Raw genomic sequence first — 17528 nt, forward strand, 5'->3', positions numbered from 1 at the left:
CGCCCCAGTCCAAACCAGAACAACACACAGGAAAAATGCAAATCCATGGTTCACCGAAGAGCTGAAAAAACTAAAAACACAAGTCAGGAGACTAGAACGAGCCTGGAACAAAAAGAGAGACGAACAAACACTAAACGACTGGAAACTACTTCGGAGAAAATACAAATATACCATAAAACAGACAAAAAAGACCACTACAAAACATTAATAGGACCAAACTACAAAGACACACATAAACTCTTCAACCTCGTGAACAAACTGTTAGACACCTCACCAGTTACAACCAACGACAAAGATACACCAAGTGTCGACAACCTAGCGACATACTTCAAGGAGAAAATTATACTACTACGACACAAAATACCCACCAGCCCTACAGAATACAGCACTGTTCTAGACTGCCTAGATCCAGAAGAAGGAATATTCCCAGCAGACAGAACCTGGACCGAATTTGAACAACTGCCAGAAGACCTCATCTCTAAAACTCTCAAAAGATATGCTAAATCCAACTGCAAACTAGACATATGTCCAAATAGCTTCATGAAATCTGCTCCCCAGAAATTCATAATAGACCTAACAAACCACATAAACTACATGCTACAAAATGGACTCTTCCCAAAAGAAAAGGAAAAATCTTGCTCACCCCTATTCCTAAAGATACAAAGAAAAACACGAGCGAAATAACCAACTACAGGCCAATAGCATCTATACCACTAATAACCAAGATAACTGAAGGTATGGTAACTAAACAACTCACAAACTATCTAGATAAACATTCAATACTGCATGACGCCCAATCAGGATTCCGATCGAATCATAGCACAGAAACAGTATTAATCACCCTTATGACCAAATTCAAACAAATCATCGCAACTGGCAACAATATACTCCTACAATTTGACATGTCAAGCGCCTTCGACATGGTAGACCATGGAATCCTGCTACACATACTCGAACATTTTGGCATAGGAGGAAATGTCCTGAACTGGTTCAAGGGGTTCCTAACCCTACGTTCGTATCAAGTCACATCTAATTCAACCACGTCCAAGGCATGGACACCTGAATGTGGAGTCCCACAAGGATCACCTCTTTCACCAACTATTTTCAACCTAATGATGATCCCTTTAGCAAAACTCTTATCAAACCATAACCTCAACCCGTATATATACGCCGATGATGTAACAATATACATCCCATTCAAACAAGACACCAAAGAAATCTCCAACGAAATCAATCAAAGTCTACACGTCATGAACACATGGGCAGACGCATTCCGCCTGCAATTAAACGCAGAAAAAACCCGATGCCTGATACTCACCTCCCAATACAACACAAATGAATTCAACGCTATAAACACACCAACCCTAAACCTCCCAGTCTCAGAAACGCTAAAAATCATTGGAGTCATTATCGACCGCCACCTAACACTCGAAACCCATGCAAACAATACAACCAAGAAGATGTTCTACGGCATGTGGAAATTGAAAAGGATAAGACCATTCTTTCCAAGATTCATCTTCCGCAGCCTAGTGCAATCCCTCGTCCTCAGCTACCTGGATTACTGCAACTCACTATACGCGGGCTGCAAAGAGCAAATACTGAGGAAACTTCAAACAGCCCAGAACACAGCAGTCAGGCTCATCCTCGGAAAACCAAGATACGAAAGGGCGAAACCACTACGAGAGAAATTACATTGGCTTCCACTTAAGGAACGCGTTACTTTTAAAGTTTGCACACTAGTCCATAAGATCATCTACAGCGAAGCCCCAGCGTACATGTCTGATTTAATAGACCTACCACCCAGAAACGCTAAAAGGTCATCCCGAACATACCTCAACCTCCACTTCCCCACTTGCAAGGGCCTGAAATACAAGACGCTACACGCGTCAACCTTTTCCCACATGAGCACGCAGGCTTGGAATACACTACCGCGCAACCTAAGAATGATTAACGAACAAGCTTCCTTCCGAAAACTACTGAAGACTTACCTGTTTGAACAAACTTACGGAAAGAACCAAAACACATAGAGTCCATACTCACTGTTCATCAATGCAACATACATCCACTTCAGATCCCTCATCCCATAATCAATTGTCCCACTGTCTCCTCCCAATGTTTCTATGTTGATGTCCCATTGTTATATTCCTAATGATATTCGAATGTCTCGCACAACTCTGCACAATGTATTCCATAACCAAGTTGTTACAAATGTATTTCTATTATTCATATCTTATCGTAAGCCACACTAAGCCCGCAAAAAGGTGGGAAAATGTGGGATACAAATGCAATAAATAAATAAATAAATAAATAAATTTAATCTTATAGCAGAATAACTGGAGTTACTGGACTATAAAATAAACTGGACTAAACCTAAAGCTTTCCCCCTATCTGACTGTATAATTAGGTTCATTGTGGTGACCTAGCCACTAGCATCATCTGAGAAACCTATTAAATAGCTGGGGGGTCTGTTATGGTAGGACCATTTGGGAAATTATGGATAAAAATGTTAGTCATGCTTGAGTTGGCTAAAAGTCTTATTTGACAGTGGATGCATGCTTGACCTAAGACGGTCATTACACCCAAAGTGAACTATATGCTCAGTATACTCCCTTGTGCTTTTCCCAAGGTCTTTTTTAAACAATTGGAACATCCAGTGGTGGACTTCCTATTGGCCAACCACTGCAAATAGCCTTGTGCAAACCAAAGACATCCAGAGCACAAGTTGGAGTTCACTTCCCAGATTAGAGTTTATCACCTTGTGTTCGTTCTACAACATGGACGTAAATGGTTCTGGCCAAATGACAAGCTGGCTAAAGCCTACCTGGTTATAACTGGAGAAGGCTCTTTTAGTGCTTGTTCTATGCTTCTTAGCGGCAGGTATGAAACCAGTTGGTAAGCAGGAAGAATTAAGCATACCTAGGACGACGTAATTGTCATTTAGGGAGTTGGAGACAAAACTTATGGAAGGGGATTTATCTAGACATATGCCTTTGTCGTATAATGGGCTTTTTAAGTACAAAAGAAATGTTTCCACTGATCTTCCTCATCATTAAGAAGAATATGGATTCTGGGTCAGATACTCAACCAGAATAGGGTTAAGATGTTTCTTGAATTGCAATGGAAATTAGGATTACCACGTGCTTGTTACTTCCAATAGCTTCAAGTTAAACTTTTTATGTAGACTAGTAAGCTTGACCGTACGATACTAAATGAGTATTGGCCCTTGGAGAACATATCAAAGAAACTACTGGCACCAAAGGGTGTATCATATTCTGATACAACCTGCGGCTCATCCCTTCCGGGGCACTGGAAGGCTGATCTAGATCAGTCCTTAACACCAGCCCAATGGAATTTAGTCTGGAATAAGATTACTCGTGTGTCCTCATCAGCCTCTACTCCTCAAAGTATGTTTTTATTAGCCCACAAAGCTTTCTGGATATCAGTTAAATTATTTAAGATAGGGGAGGCTTGCAGAGTTTTCCTGTTGGTCTTGCAGAACAGAAGTGGGTACCTTGTCTCATATACTGTTGTATTGTTCCAACTTAACCTCCTTTTGGTCAGAATATAGACACAAATCTGTGCTATACTTGAGATAGAGAAACCTCTCTCTTATACCATTATTATTTGGAGACAGTTAGGTACTGTCTTTGGTGAAGCACAAATAATTTCTGATAATTTTTTTTAATGTTGTTGGCCCTCAAATTTATTTTGCACCATTGGAAAGATAACTTTAGGATGGTGAAATCTAGTCTGTGTTATATCCAAATATGAGCTGGTTGCTGCTGAACGTCATAACTGCTTTCCACCATGGACTAAAAAATGTACTTCTTTGTCAATCTGTAGAGACATTGCCATCGTAATTTTTTATAGTGCTAAGACGCTGTAAACGTACCTTGTATGTTGTTGTTCTGTAGATAATTGAATGTAAGCTGAAGACCCCTAACCTCTTTAGCCTTTCCTTGTATGAGAGTCTTTCTATTCCCTTCATCATTTTAGGTGCTCAACTTGCTGTCAAAGTATAAATGGTTCTGAGTCAATTTCAAAAGAAATTTAAAACACAGCACTTTTTAGGATTAAGTGACTCATTAGGGGCCATTGAGATGCTGGATTTCTTTTATGTTTTAAATGTATTAACTTCTGTGTTGAGATGTTTTATGTTGACTATTTTATGAATGTTTTTATGTAAACTGATTTGAACAAGTACTTTGTGTTGGTATAAGCAGTATATAAGAATTTTTTTTTAATTGTTTGAAGACTATTATACATTGAAAAATCATACAACTATAGAAGCACCAGGACATAGCCAAAACATAGATCACTTACTCTCCCTCCAAGCCCAAAGTCGTTTATGTAAATTCAACGTTCCCAACAAGACAAAATGTATCTTCAAATTTAAAGATTTTTGTGAAAATCCCCTCTTCCCACACAGTAAATTCTCCCCCGAACCCCCTCCCCAATCCTCCCCACCAGCCTCCCCCCCCCCCGATTACCTCCTCCACCCCCCACCCCAAACCCCCCACAAAGCTAACATGAACAGTTCTTCAAGAAGGGCTCCCACATTACCTCCCACTTCTCCACAGTACGGCATTGCTCAGCACAAAGTCTTTCCCTTTCAAAAATAAACCACAGTTTGTTCAGCCATCTCACCCAAGAAGGAACTACTGGAGACTTCCAATGAGCCGCCAATACCACTCTCGCCGCCAACTTAGCCTACCTGGCCAACAGCCCCTGGGATTTAGTAAGGCCCGGAGGCTTGTTAGAAAAAAGAAAAAATTCCGGAGACCACTTAATAGGTCTCTGAAACCAGGTTTGTAATCTATATTGAATAGCTTTCCAGTAAGCCTTCACTTTAAGGCAGGACTACCAAATGTGACCCATAGTGCCTCTCTGACCACAACCACGCCAGCACAAAGGAGATACCTCTGAAAACATGTGGTGCAACCTCACAGGTGTCAAGTACCATCTATAAAGCACTTTCAGCACATTTTCCTGGAAGGGAACAGACACTGACGCCTTCGCCCAACCATTCTCCCAATCAGTCCACTCTGCCTCATCAAGAGTGACTCCTAGTTTATTTATTTATTGCATTTGTATCCCACATTTTTCCACCTATTTGCGGGCTCAGTGTGGCTTACAATACATAGTGAATGATGGAAGTACAATGTGTTACAGTACGATTATGGGTTACATTGTGAGGAGTTATGGGAAGACAAAGTCAAGTCAAAATAGTTTGGGGCATAGAAACCATGGAATGTTGCAGTGGGGAAAAGATAGGGCGATAGAACGATAGTAAGAGAACATAGGGTATAACATTTTTATCTGTGGGTGGAGTTTTAAGTGTGGTGAAAATATGGGGTAAGAGAAATCAGAAGAGAGTGTATTGATGCATTTCTATTAGTGTGTTTGGACTTCATGTGTTTTGATCCTTGCAATAAATTTTCTCAAAGAGATAAGTCTTCAATCGTTTGCGAAAGTCGGTTAATTCGTAGGTCATTTTCAGGTTGCGTGGTAGTGTATTCCAGCATTGCGTGCTCATATAGAAGGTTGATGCATGCAGTACTTTGTATTTTATGCCTTTGCACTTAGGGAAGTGGAGATTGAGGAAAGTTCGGGATGATCTTTTAGTGTTTCTGGGTGGCAGGTCTATTAAATCAGACATATATGCAGGGGCTTCACCGTGAATGATTTTGTGGACTAAGGTGCATACTTTAAAGGTGATACGTTCCTTGAGTGGGAGCCAGTGCAGTTTCTCACGTAAGGGTTTTGCACTTTCGTATTTTGGTTTTCCAAAGATGAGTCTGGCTGCTGAATTCTGGTCTGTTTGAAGTTTCCTCAGTATTTGTTCTTTGCAGCCTGCGTATAGTGAGTTGCAGTAGTCCAGATGGCTGAGTACGAGTGATTGCACTACGCTGCGGAAGACGGATCTTGGAAAGAATGGTCTTATTCTTTTCAGTTTCCACATGGAGTAGAACATCTTTTTGGTTGTGTTGTTCGCGTGAGTCTCAAGTGTTAGGTGGCGGTCAATAGTGACACCAAGGATTTTTAAAGTTTCAGAGATTGGCAGATTTAGTTTAGGTGTGTTGATAGCGGTAAATTTATTCGTGTTGTATTGGGAGGTAAGTACGAGGCATTGAGTCTTTTCTGCGTTCAGTTTCAGTCGGAATGCATCTGCCCAGGTATTCATGATGTGTAAACTTTGGTTGATTTCGTTGGAGATTTCATTAATGTCTTGTTTGAAAGGAATATATATCGTTACATCATCTGCATATATGTAAGGGTTAAGGTTGTGATTTGATAGAAGTTTTGCCAAGGGGGTCATCATCAGGTTGAAAATAGTTGGCGAGAGGGGGGATCCCTGCGGTACTCCACATTCAGGTGTCCATGCAGCAGACGTAGTTGAATTTGATGTGACTTGATATGAGCACAAGGTTAGGAACCCCTTGAACCAGTTTAGGACATTGCCTCCGATGTCAAAATATTCAAGTATGTGTAATAGGATTCCGTGGTCAACCATATCAAAGGCACTTGACATGTCAAATTGTAAGAGGAGTATATTGGTGCCGGTAGCAATCATTTGTTTGAATTTGGTCATTAGGGTAATTAGTACTGTTTCTGTGCTGTGATTTGACCGGAATCCTGATTGGCATCATGCAGTACTGAGAACTTGTTGAGATAATTTGTGAGTTGTTTGGTTACCATTCCTTCGGTTATTTTGGTTATTAGTGGTATAGATGCTACTGGTCTGTAGTTAGTTATTTCGCTTGCATTTTTCTTTGTATCTTTGGGTATTGGGGTGAGTAGAATTTTTCCTTTTTCCTTTGGGAAAAGTCCGTTTTGTAGCATGAAATTCACGTGGTTCGTTAGGTCTATTATGAATTGTTGAGGAGCTGATTTCATGAGGTTGTTTGGGCAGATATCTAGTTTGCAATCGGATTTGGCGAATCTTCTGAGCGTTTTAGAGATGAGGTCCTCTGACAGTGATTCGAATTCGGTCCACATCCTGTCTGCTGGGTATATTCCGTCTTCTGGGTCTAGACAGTTTAGGAGTGTGGAGTATTCAATAGGGCTGGTGGGAATTTTCAGTCGTAATTGTATAATTTTCTCCTCGAAGTATTTCGCGAGGTCGTCCACCCCTGGTGTATCTTTGCTATTGTTTGTAACTGGTGTGGTGTCTAGCAATTTATTTACAAGGTAGAAGAGTTTGTGCGTGTCTTTGTAGTTTGGTCCGATCATTGTTTTGTAGTGTATTCTTTTAGTCTGTTTTATGGTATATTTGTATTTCCTCCAAAGTGATTTCCAGGCATTCAGTGTGTGTTCATCTTTCTTTTTGTTCCATGCGCGTTCTAGCTTTCTGACTTGTGTTTTGAGTTTTTTCAGCTCTTCGGTGAACCATGGATTTGATTTTTTCCTACGTGATGTTCTGGTTTGGATTGGGGCAATTGTGTCCAATGTTGTTTTACATATGTCATCCCATTCTTGGAGGAATTGAGTGGTGTCTGTATTTGTTGACCATTCATTTTGGTAGACCTGTTGCCAGAATGTTGTGGGGTCTATTTTTCCTCTTGTGGTGTATGTTGTTCGCTCATGTTTGTTGACTGCGTTTCTGTGTATTTTTCGCCAGTGGAGGGAGACATGTGCTTTATGGTGGTCTGTCCATGGTGTGGGTGTCCATCTTGTGTCTGTAAGTAGGAGAGTTGAGTCTGGGTCGAATTTGTGTGTAATGATGTCTAGCGTGTGTCCCTTTACGTGTGTTGGTTGAGTATTAGGTGCGTGTAGATCCCAGAGTTTTAAGAATTCTTTGCATTCTTGTGTGCCTGTTGAGGTCTCGTCTTCGAGGTGTAGGTTGATATCTCCTATTATAAGGATGTTTGAGGCAGACACACATGTGTTCGAGATGAAGTCTATGAGTTGCGTTTGGGAGTCTTTCCAACGCTCTCTATGAAGAAGACTCGGGCGAATCTGCCAACACTGATAAGAATAGAGACACGTAATTAGACCTCTAGTAGTCTTAGAATCCTTGCAAAGATCCTCCAAAAAGGAGTCTTCTCGCAGTATTTTAGCCTGAGTCTCCCTAGAGGAAAGGAAATGCCTTATCTGTGAATAAGCAAACAACTCTTGAGGAAATAGCTGATACTGGTCCTGTAGAGACTCGAATGAAATCAAACACCTGTCGTCAAAAAACTGATCCCAAGACACCAACCCCAATACTGCCCACCTAAAGAAGGGGCCAGAGTGAAGCCCCGGGGGAAATAGAGGGTTATTAGCAATTGGCGACAACCTAGAAAGCACCATATCCGACTTAGTAAAAAGCCCATCCCAATAAAAGAAGGTTGATAGAATCGAGGGACTCAGGTCTCTACTCAAACACCTATATCTATGTGGGAGCCACATTAAGGAGCGGAGGGAACACGAACCCACCTCAGCCTGTTCCATATGAACCCACAGCTTATGAGAGTGAGCTTGAAACCACTCAAAGGCTGAACGTGCCTGAGCTGCTTTATAATACCACATTATGTTAGGAACTCCCAAACCCCCCTTTTTCCGGGTCTGATACAATAAAGCTCTATGCAAACAGGGACGTTTATCAGACCAGACAAACCAGACCAGTCTATCCTGTAACTTCTCCAAGAAACTCCTAGAAATGCGAAGAGGTAGAACCTGAAAGAGGTAGAGCAATCTGGGCAAAATATTAATCTTTAGCGTAGCAATCCTACCTAGCCAAGACAATTCGGAAGCATCCCACCTAGCCAAATCCTTATAAAGAGCTTTCAACAAAGGGAGATAATTAGCCTAGAACGGATCCTCTAGCACCGGAGTAAGAATAACCCCCAAGTAAGTTAGCCCTCTTGTAACCCATCGAAAAGAAAAATAATCTTTTAAGAACTCTAATACCTGAGGTGGGATCCCAATAGCTAGTGCCTTCGACTTGCTCACTTTAATTTAAACCCAGAAACCAAAGAATAAGCACCCAGCTTCTGCATGAGATTCGTTAAGGAAACCAACGGCTTCGTCACGGAAAGAAGAACATCGTCAGCAAACAAAGCTAATTTATATTCCTTGTTTCCCACTAATATTCCAGTTATATTAGGATCCAATCGTATGGAAATCGCAAGAGATCTCCATAACCAAGGCGAAGAGCAATGGCAATAGTGGACACCCCTGCCTAGTGCCACGATAAAGGGGAAACCCTGGAGAATTACCTCCGTTAATACGAACACAAGCCTGCGGGGAAGTGTAAAGAGCCTGCACCCACCTACAAAACCCGGGACCCACGCCAAACCTTTCCAACACCTGAAGCATAAAAGGCCAATGTACATGGTCAAAGGCCTTTTCAGCATTCAAGCCCAACAAACAAACAGACAAATCACTCTTCTTGGATACATGGATCAAGTTGATCATACGGCGGACACTGTCCATGGCCTGACGATTAGGAATAAAACCAGTCTGATCAGGATGTTTTAACTCCGGTAAAACCCTCGCTAGGCGGTTCGCCAACACCTTCGCTAAGATTTTTACATCAGAGTTCAAAATAGAAATAGGACGATAGGATGCACATTCCGTCCTATCCTTACCAGGCTTTGGAATGACCGCGATCCAAGCTTCCATCATAGAAGAAGGAAATTCCTCCCCCGTTAAAACCTCATCAAGAAGTTCCATCAAAAAAGGAGCCAACTCCCCCCTAAATGTTTTGTAGAATTCCATTGGGCAGACCATCCAATCCCGGCGACTTCCCTGTTGGCAAGGATTTGATAACCCGTGTTACCTCCTCCACAGTGACCTCGCCATCCATTGCCTCCTGCTGTGCTACTGTAAACTGCGGAGGAGGATAAGCCGAGAGGTAATTTTGTATCTCTTCAGGATCCGGACTAATATCAGATGTGTAAAGTTTTTGATAATATTCTTGAAATTGTTGACGAATTTGTCCAGAAGTCACATAACCACCCTTTCCATCGCCTACTTTCAAAATAGTACGATCAACTCTTTGCTGAGATAACTTAATCGCCAAGGCCCTACTAGGCTTGTTAGAGTGTACATATTGGGAGTACTGATATTTGGCATTGACAAATTGCAACTAATCCGAGTAAATCTGGTCCAGTTTTAAACGAAGCCCCTGAATCTCCCTCAAGGTAGCCACCGAATGCGAAGATTTATGACTTTCAGATAGGCCGACAAGTGGGACCAGACACCGGGCTACCTCAGCCCTTTGCTGCCTAGCATGAAAACCAGCTAGAAAAAATCCCCTAGAGACAGCCTTCAGGGCATCCCAGACCACCCCCAAAGCTAGACCCGAGTGGACATTAAGCTCTAAGTACTCCTGTAGAAGCTGCCTATGGCCTGCAAGGGTCTCCTCCTCCCTAAGCAGAGTAGTATTCAATGTCCACCTCCGTCCTTTCTCCTCCTCCCCAAGGGAAGGCAGAAAGACCCGTACAGGAGCATGGTCTGAAAAGGTGCAGGTTCCAATATCAGCCACCCATCCCGCATGGGTTAACGAAATATCCATTAACAAATAATCAATGCGAGAGTTAGTATCATGGGAATGGAAATAAAACGAGTAATCCCGAACTTGTGGGTGTGCAATTCGCCATATGTCAGCAGCACCAATATCTCTAACAAACCTATTAAGAGCCTGAGATATCTGAATGTCCGAGCCCGATGGCGGGCCTGATCTATCTAAGGCCGGATGTAAAGTAGCATTAAAATCTCCCCCACTATCAACTTACCAGTAGGACAGGAAGTAAGACGACCCACCAACTTATGCAAAAATCCCCCTTGGTCTTCATTAGGTGCGTATACAGAGACTAGACTTAGTAGCAAAAACCTCCCCTCCGCATCCCTCTGCACCTTAGAAACATGTACCTGCAATGACAAATGCAACAAAATAGCTACTCCCCTTCTTTTAGACCCATCTATGGCAGATGCACAAAAAACTAAAGGATACTGAGAGAAAACCAATAATTTTTCATGATCCCTTCGCAAATGAGTCTCCGGGAGGAACACCACATGCGGTTTCAAATGCACCAATTCCTTAAAAGGTTTTTGGCGTTTCTGGGGTGAGTTGAGGCTTTAACATTGTAAGACAAAAACTTTAAATCCCTACTCATAAAAGCAACCTACCTGCAACCAGGCAAGGCACATGTCAGGCTGTGGGAGCCCCTCAGAACCAACCGCAAAACAGCCCCAAAATGGAAAGGGAAACCTCCCTACCAACAACCCCCAAACATTACCCCTTCTCTCTTTAAAAAATAATCCCTCCATCCCCCAGTCAGAAGACCCATCTAAGCCCCCTGACTAGGAAACAAGGAACAAGTAGTCACAATACCCCACAGCTCACTCAAATCCACCCCCGCATCCCCATACCATGTAAACCGCCTCACTCTAACTCATCAACCATCCATTCATACCAACCCAATCAATCTCACCAGCCAGCCAGCCAGCCACCTCACAACCCCCAGATCCAACCCACCCCTCCAAAGAATAGAAAAATCGCATATATCACTCACACTCCACTCTCACCAACCCCCTGTACCCAATTAACCGTATTATCCAGTAACAAAACCTCCCTATCCCTCATTCAGCCTATCATACACCCTTCTCACCCAAACCTGCCTCCCCCTACAACAAACACACACCCCATACACATGTTAAAGTCTCTAACAGAATGTCCTCCAATAATCCAGATTCCTTGTCGACCTGGAAACCCAATGAAAGTCAGTCTCGAGTCAGAAAAAAAGATAAACCAAAAACCACAGATTACTTCTCCTTGTGAGATACATGCTTCCATCGCTGCAATTTAGCTTTCGTCTACGAAGCAAGATCCACAGGAGGAGAAGCATGAGGCGCCAATCCTGCTTCATGCAACCTTTTCCAGGCTTCCGACAAGTGCCTCACTCGATGCGCTGTCCCCTTTATAGTAAAGCATAACGCGAAAGGAAAAGCCCAACGATATTGAATCTTCTCTTTAATCAAAATGTCAAGGGCAGGCTTCATGGCCCTTCGTTGGGCCAGAGTGAAGAGAGAAAGGTCCTGATAAACCCCCACCCTAGCTTCATTGAAATCCACTGTGGTGGTCTGACGGGCACATTGCAGCACACGCTCCTTGAACGCAAACGAGGCAAACCGTGCGATAATATCACGGGGGCGATTGTCTGCCATTTTCAAAGCTCTGTGCACTCTTTCCATGACACAATCCTTTGGATCCAAATCAGAGCCCACCAGCTTACCACACAAAGTAGGCACAATAGTAGGAACATCCTCAGAGTCCCCCACCTCCGGAACGCCACGAAAGCGGAGGTTTTTGCGACCTCCCCTGTTCTCCAAGTCGTCTAACTTATATTGAAACTCATCACAAAGGGCCAGGACCCGAGTAATCCGGGACTTCGCCGTGTTGATTTGGTCCACTTGATCATCCATACGCGCCTCCAACTCCTCTACTCGGCCTCCCAATTCACGGAGATCAGTGCTCATTACATCAATCCGCTCAAAGATCTCTTCTTTAGATGATTTTATCTCTACACGAATCACCAAGACTTTTCACCAACTTATTGGAGGCTCGACTTTTAGAGCTCAAATCGTGCACCTCAGATTGAGAGCGAGCTGAGTCAGAATCAGACACTGAGGGCCAGGCCGGCGACACGTGGCGTTGCGGGCCTTTGCCCAGCTGTCGCACGGAATGGCACACGCCCTCCTTCCGAGAAGCCAAGGCGGACTTGCTCATGACTCCCACGTCTATAATGGTACCAGGCACTCTCGTTCAAATGCAGAGGCGGCTAAAAATAGCTATTAACAGTAGGAAGATATGGGAGCTAAGAACTCAAGCTGCCATCAAACACCGTGACGTCACTTCCCATCAGTATATAAGAATTTTAATAAAAAGAATGATAACAATCCTAAACGCTTTTCACTACCCTTGATTTCAGCATCTGAAATGTATTGATTACCGATTTTATTCTAATCTACTGTGTACTCTCTATATACTCTGATTGGAACATTCTTCTGTATTTCTTATTCTGGAAATGGCAATCGCCACTGCAGTATTTGTAAGCCAGATTGAGCCTGCAAAGAGGTGGGAAAATGTGGGATATAAATGCAGAAAATAAATAAATAAATAAAGAGTAGACATGCACAACCCTCACTGAATATAGAGGGCACCAGCAGGACCAGATGGGAAGCAAGAACTGCTTTATACTCTATCTGCTACTAATACGTTGCTGCATATATACTACAGTCACTGAAATGCTGCTGGTGGCTATAGAAAACCAAAATGGAACCAGCAATTACAAGGGAAGTTTCTATGGGTCCCAATATACATAGCAGACTGCACAATTCCACATTGTAACATTTACCCTCATCCTCAAAAGCAGATCATATAAAAATACCCAGACTGGTACCTTACATACCTGGTAAAGACTCCCCCTGCCAGGCCATATATTGTATTGTTGGCCCGCTCCAGGACTTCTTCCTCAGTATCAAAAGGAAGGATAGACATTACAGGACCAAAGATTTCCTCCTTAACACAGGTCATGTCATCTTTGCAATTCCCTATAGAAATTGAAACAAAGAAAAGTGTATCATGGTGGAAGCATATGATGTCCTCATGAGTACTGTAGCCATTCTCAGCTCATGGACATATACATTTTCCTCTGGATTCTATATATGGCACACAAATTTGAGTGCACGTGCAGTTAAAAGATTGGGAATAAAGACAATCTTTTAACTTCACGACACTAGCACACAAGGGTGAACACCCGGGACCCATCTCATGAGAATACAATCTATCAGTGACCAGTAGAACGCCTACAGATAAGTGATCCTGCTCAATATTCCAGTAACATACAATTATAGAGTTTATGAATTCAGGAAGGCAGGAAGGACTGGTGCGATGATGGTGGGCTGCCACGGGCTGAAACCATTTTTTATGGTATAATGGCACTTGAGCAAATTCTGAGCACTACATAATAAAAAACAAAAATATTGTATTGGAAACCATATAATATATATTCTGGTGGAATTTTTTTCAGTGACTAATCAACACCAGTTGGAGTTGTATAGAACCCAAAGTTTATCATTAAGTTTTAACTGCCAGACCCTTGACCATTCTTCTAACGTTCGGAAATACCTTCTCATGGTTTCTACTCCATCCAGGGTATCTACTCTATTGGCTATTTTCGTGTCATCTGCAAAAAGGCACACCTTTCCTTCTAACCCTTCAGCAATATCTCCCACAAATATATTAAACAGAATAGGACCCAGCTCTGATCCCTGAGGAACTCCACTGCTCACCTTCTTTTCCTCCGAGCGGATTACATTTACCACCACCCTCTGCCACCTGTCGGTCAACCAGTTTCATATCCAGTTCACCACTTTTGGTCCTATGTTCAACCCTTTCAGCTTATTCATGAGTCTTCTGGGTGGGACTGTATCAAAGGCTTTGCTGAAGTCCAAGTAGATTACATCTAGCGCATGTCCTTCATCCGGTTCTTTGGTCACCCAGTCAAAAATAAGATTTGTTTGGCAGGATTTTCCTTTGGTAAAGCCATGTTGCCTCTGGTCCTGTAACCCGTTGGCTTCTAGAAAGTTAACTATTCTTTCTTTCAGAAACAACTCCATTATTTTACCTACCACTGACGTGGGACTCACCGGTCTGTAGTTTCCCACTTTTTCCCTGTCTCCACTTTTGTGAAGTGGGACCACATCCGCTCGTCTCCAATCTCGCAGAACCTCTCCCGTCTCTAAAGATCTAGTAAATAAATCTTTAAGAGGTCCTGTCAGGACCTCTCTGAGCTCTTTCAGTATCCTGGGATGTATCCCATCCGGCCCCATAGCTTTGTCCACCTTCAGATTCTCCAGCTGTTTATAAACTCTTTCTTCCGTAAATGGCGCAGTATCCACTTCATTCCCAGACGTTCCCTCGGCAGCCAACCGCAGTCCTTCTCCAGGATTTTCCTCCGTGAACATCGAAGAGAAATAACTGTTTAGCACAATCGCTTTATCTTTATCATTCTCCACATAGCCATTCTCATTATCTTTCAGTCTCGCAATTCCATTCCTCTCTCTTCTCCTTTCTCCAAAGGACAAATATAAATCCACATATGCATCTAGCTTCTCCTACATAAGCGAGCAACTGTGGAACGCACTACCAAAAGCCATAAAAACAATGCTCGACCTAACAATCTTCCGAAAACTACTGAAAACCAACCTGTTCAAAAAGGCATACCATAATGATCCATCCTAGACAACTAGACTCTACGTGAACTAGACAAAACCGAACTCTCTACACTAGACTGATAACCTACATTGTTACTAATGAAAGTTACGCAGTACGCACTACCACTTTATTTCTCATGCCGGAAATGAACTTTCTATAGTTGATTGCCTAACTTATTCTATAATTCATTCATTTAGGTTGGACCACTGTTTTTCCACTTCTCCTACGCCTTCCCACGCCAACATCTCCTTCTTCAGGTATTCCCCCATTTTATCAAAATCAGCATGTCTGAAATCCAGTACTTTGAGTTTTGTGCGTCCGCACTCTGCCTTTGCCCTTATATCAAACCATACGGTGTGATGATCACTATCACATTGGTGGGCACCCACCCAGATATCGGAAACACTACCTCCAATCGTGAGCACTAGATCCAGCATCGACCCTTCCCTCGTGGGTTCCGTCACCTTTTGTCTGAGCAAGGCACTTTGACAGGCATCCACAATCTCCCTACTTCATTCTGATTCCGCAGACGAGAAATTCCAATCCACGTCAGACAAATTGAAATCTCCCAACAGTAACACCTCCCCTTTCATACCAATCTTTTGAATATCTTCTATCAGATCCTTGTCTAACTTCTCCGTTTGTGCAGGAGGTCTGTAGATAACCCCCATGTGGATACAGGTTCCGTCTTTTCTTTCCAGGATGATCCATAAAGCTTCTTCTTTTCCCCAGGTTCCCCGCATTTCAGCCGCTCTGATATTCTACAGAGCCACTCCTCCACCTCTTTGGCCCTCTCTATCCTTCCTAAAAAGATTATAGCCTGGTATGGTCACATCCCATTCATGGGAATCGTTGAACCACATCTCCATAATAGCAACAATATCCAAGTTTTCTTCAAACATCAGGGCTTGCAAGTCTTGAACCTTTTTACTTAGACTAAGCGCATTTGTGCACATAGCTTTCCATGTGCTTAGTGAGTTTGGGTGTATTTTATATTTACATGACCTTTCCCTCTGCCATAATGTTTATTCTGGGGGTGACTTTCCGAAATCCCCTGTTTCCTTTTGCCACCCCCCACCCTCTAGTTTAAATGTTTAGAAACATACTGTCTGAATTTCTCCCCAAGGATCCTTTTTCCCATCACAGAAAGATGTAGCCCATCATTACAATACAGCCTGTTATTTTTTCACGTATTACCCTATTCTCCTATGTATCTAAAACCTTCTTCTTCACACCAAGACTCAAGCCACTTATTGAATTCCTGTTTTGCGTAGTCTTTCCTCTCCCCAACATAGGAATTACTTCAGAAAAAGCCACAGTCCGAACCAAAGATTTCAGTTCCTCCCCAAGCTTCTGGAATGCTCTCTGTGCTGTAAACTTGCTATTGTTGGCCAGGTCATTTGTCCCCAGGTGAATTACAACATCAGCGTTTGAAGCCTCGCTCTCTTCTCGGATCACTTTCAGTATTTGGTCTGTACATCTTGTAGCTGAAGATCCTGGAAGACATTTCACTAGGTTGGAACCCCTGAACTGTGTTCCTAAGTTAATGCCTCTGATAATGGAGTCTCCGAGCAGTAAGAATTTTCTGCTTTTCACAATTCTGTCATTAGTTGGGGGTTGTTTCTGGGGTTGTGCTACTTTCATTGCCTCTGGTTCTACCATAGTACTTCTTTTTTCGCCATCATAATGATGCAACGCTGCAAAAGAATTTGACAGGGGCAAAGCTTGGAAGGGCGAGTGTTCTATGTCACAGATCTTAGTCTACCAGAGCCTACTGTGACCCATCTATTCCTCTCATGTTTCATTCTCTGAGGCAGTGGTAGTGGTAAATTAGCTAGGAAATGAGTAATCCTAGACGCTTCTTTAATTGTAGTTAATTCCTTCTTGAGTTTGTTGATCTCTTCTTTCAAGGCTGATATTTGGAGACAGATAGGACAACCTCTAAGGTTCCAGACAGTATGCCTTAGGATTAAAGCAGAACATATATTGCACTGAATGAAGGTCATGATGATGTGATGATGTGATTCACAAGTGTGAAAAGGTGAACTATGAGAGGGAATAATAAGAATTAAGATTGACCAATTAAGTGTAATGAAGATACTTGTCCCTTGATTGCCCTATATAAAGGGAGTTTACCTAGGGGTGGGTGGGACTACGACATAGGTAACCTCAGTTAGCAATCAAACCAAGTCTGAAAATGCCAAGCACAGCTCCCAGCTCACAAGGTAAATTTAGGTTCTACCACACAGCTCAAAAAAAAATTGCCCCTCCTCCAGAGCTATGAGTCACCAGATGCTATGTAACCAAAATTGATTGTCTCTGG

The 17528-nt window shown here is 42.6% G+C and overlaps 1 protein-coding gene across 3 annotated transcripts in view; it reads right to left on the reverse strand.

Annotated features, from left to right (window-relative positions):
• The window catches only part of ALDH9A1 (aldehyde dehydrogenase 9 family member A1), a 309783-nt gene that overhangs the window by 21325 nt on the left and 270930 nt on the right, over positions 1-17528 (reverse strand). For all 3 annotated transcript variants that reach the window (XM_030205969.1, XM_030205968.1, XM_030205967.1), the window contains exon 10: positions 13398-13539. In XM_030205969.1, coding sequence (XP_030061829.1) covers positions 13398-13539 — 142 coding nt within the window. The remainder of the gene's footprint in view (positions 1-13397; positions 13540-17528) is intronic.

This window comes from Microcaecilia unicolor, chromosome 6 (assembly GCF_901765095.1).
Source record: "Microcaecilia unicolor chromosome 6, aMicUni1.1, whole genome shotgun sequence".
NCBI lineage: Eukaryota > Metazoa > Chordata > Amphibia > Gymnophiona > Siphonopidae > Microcaecilia > Microcaecilia unicolor.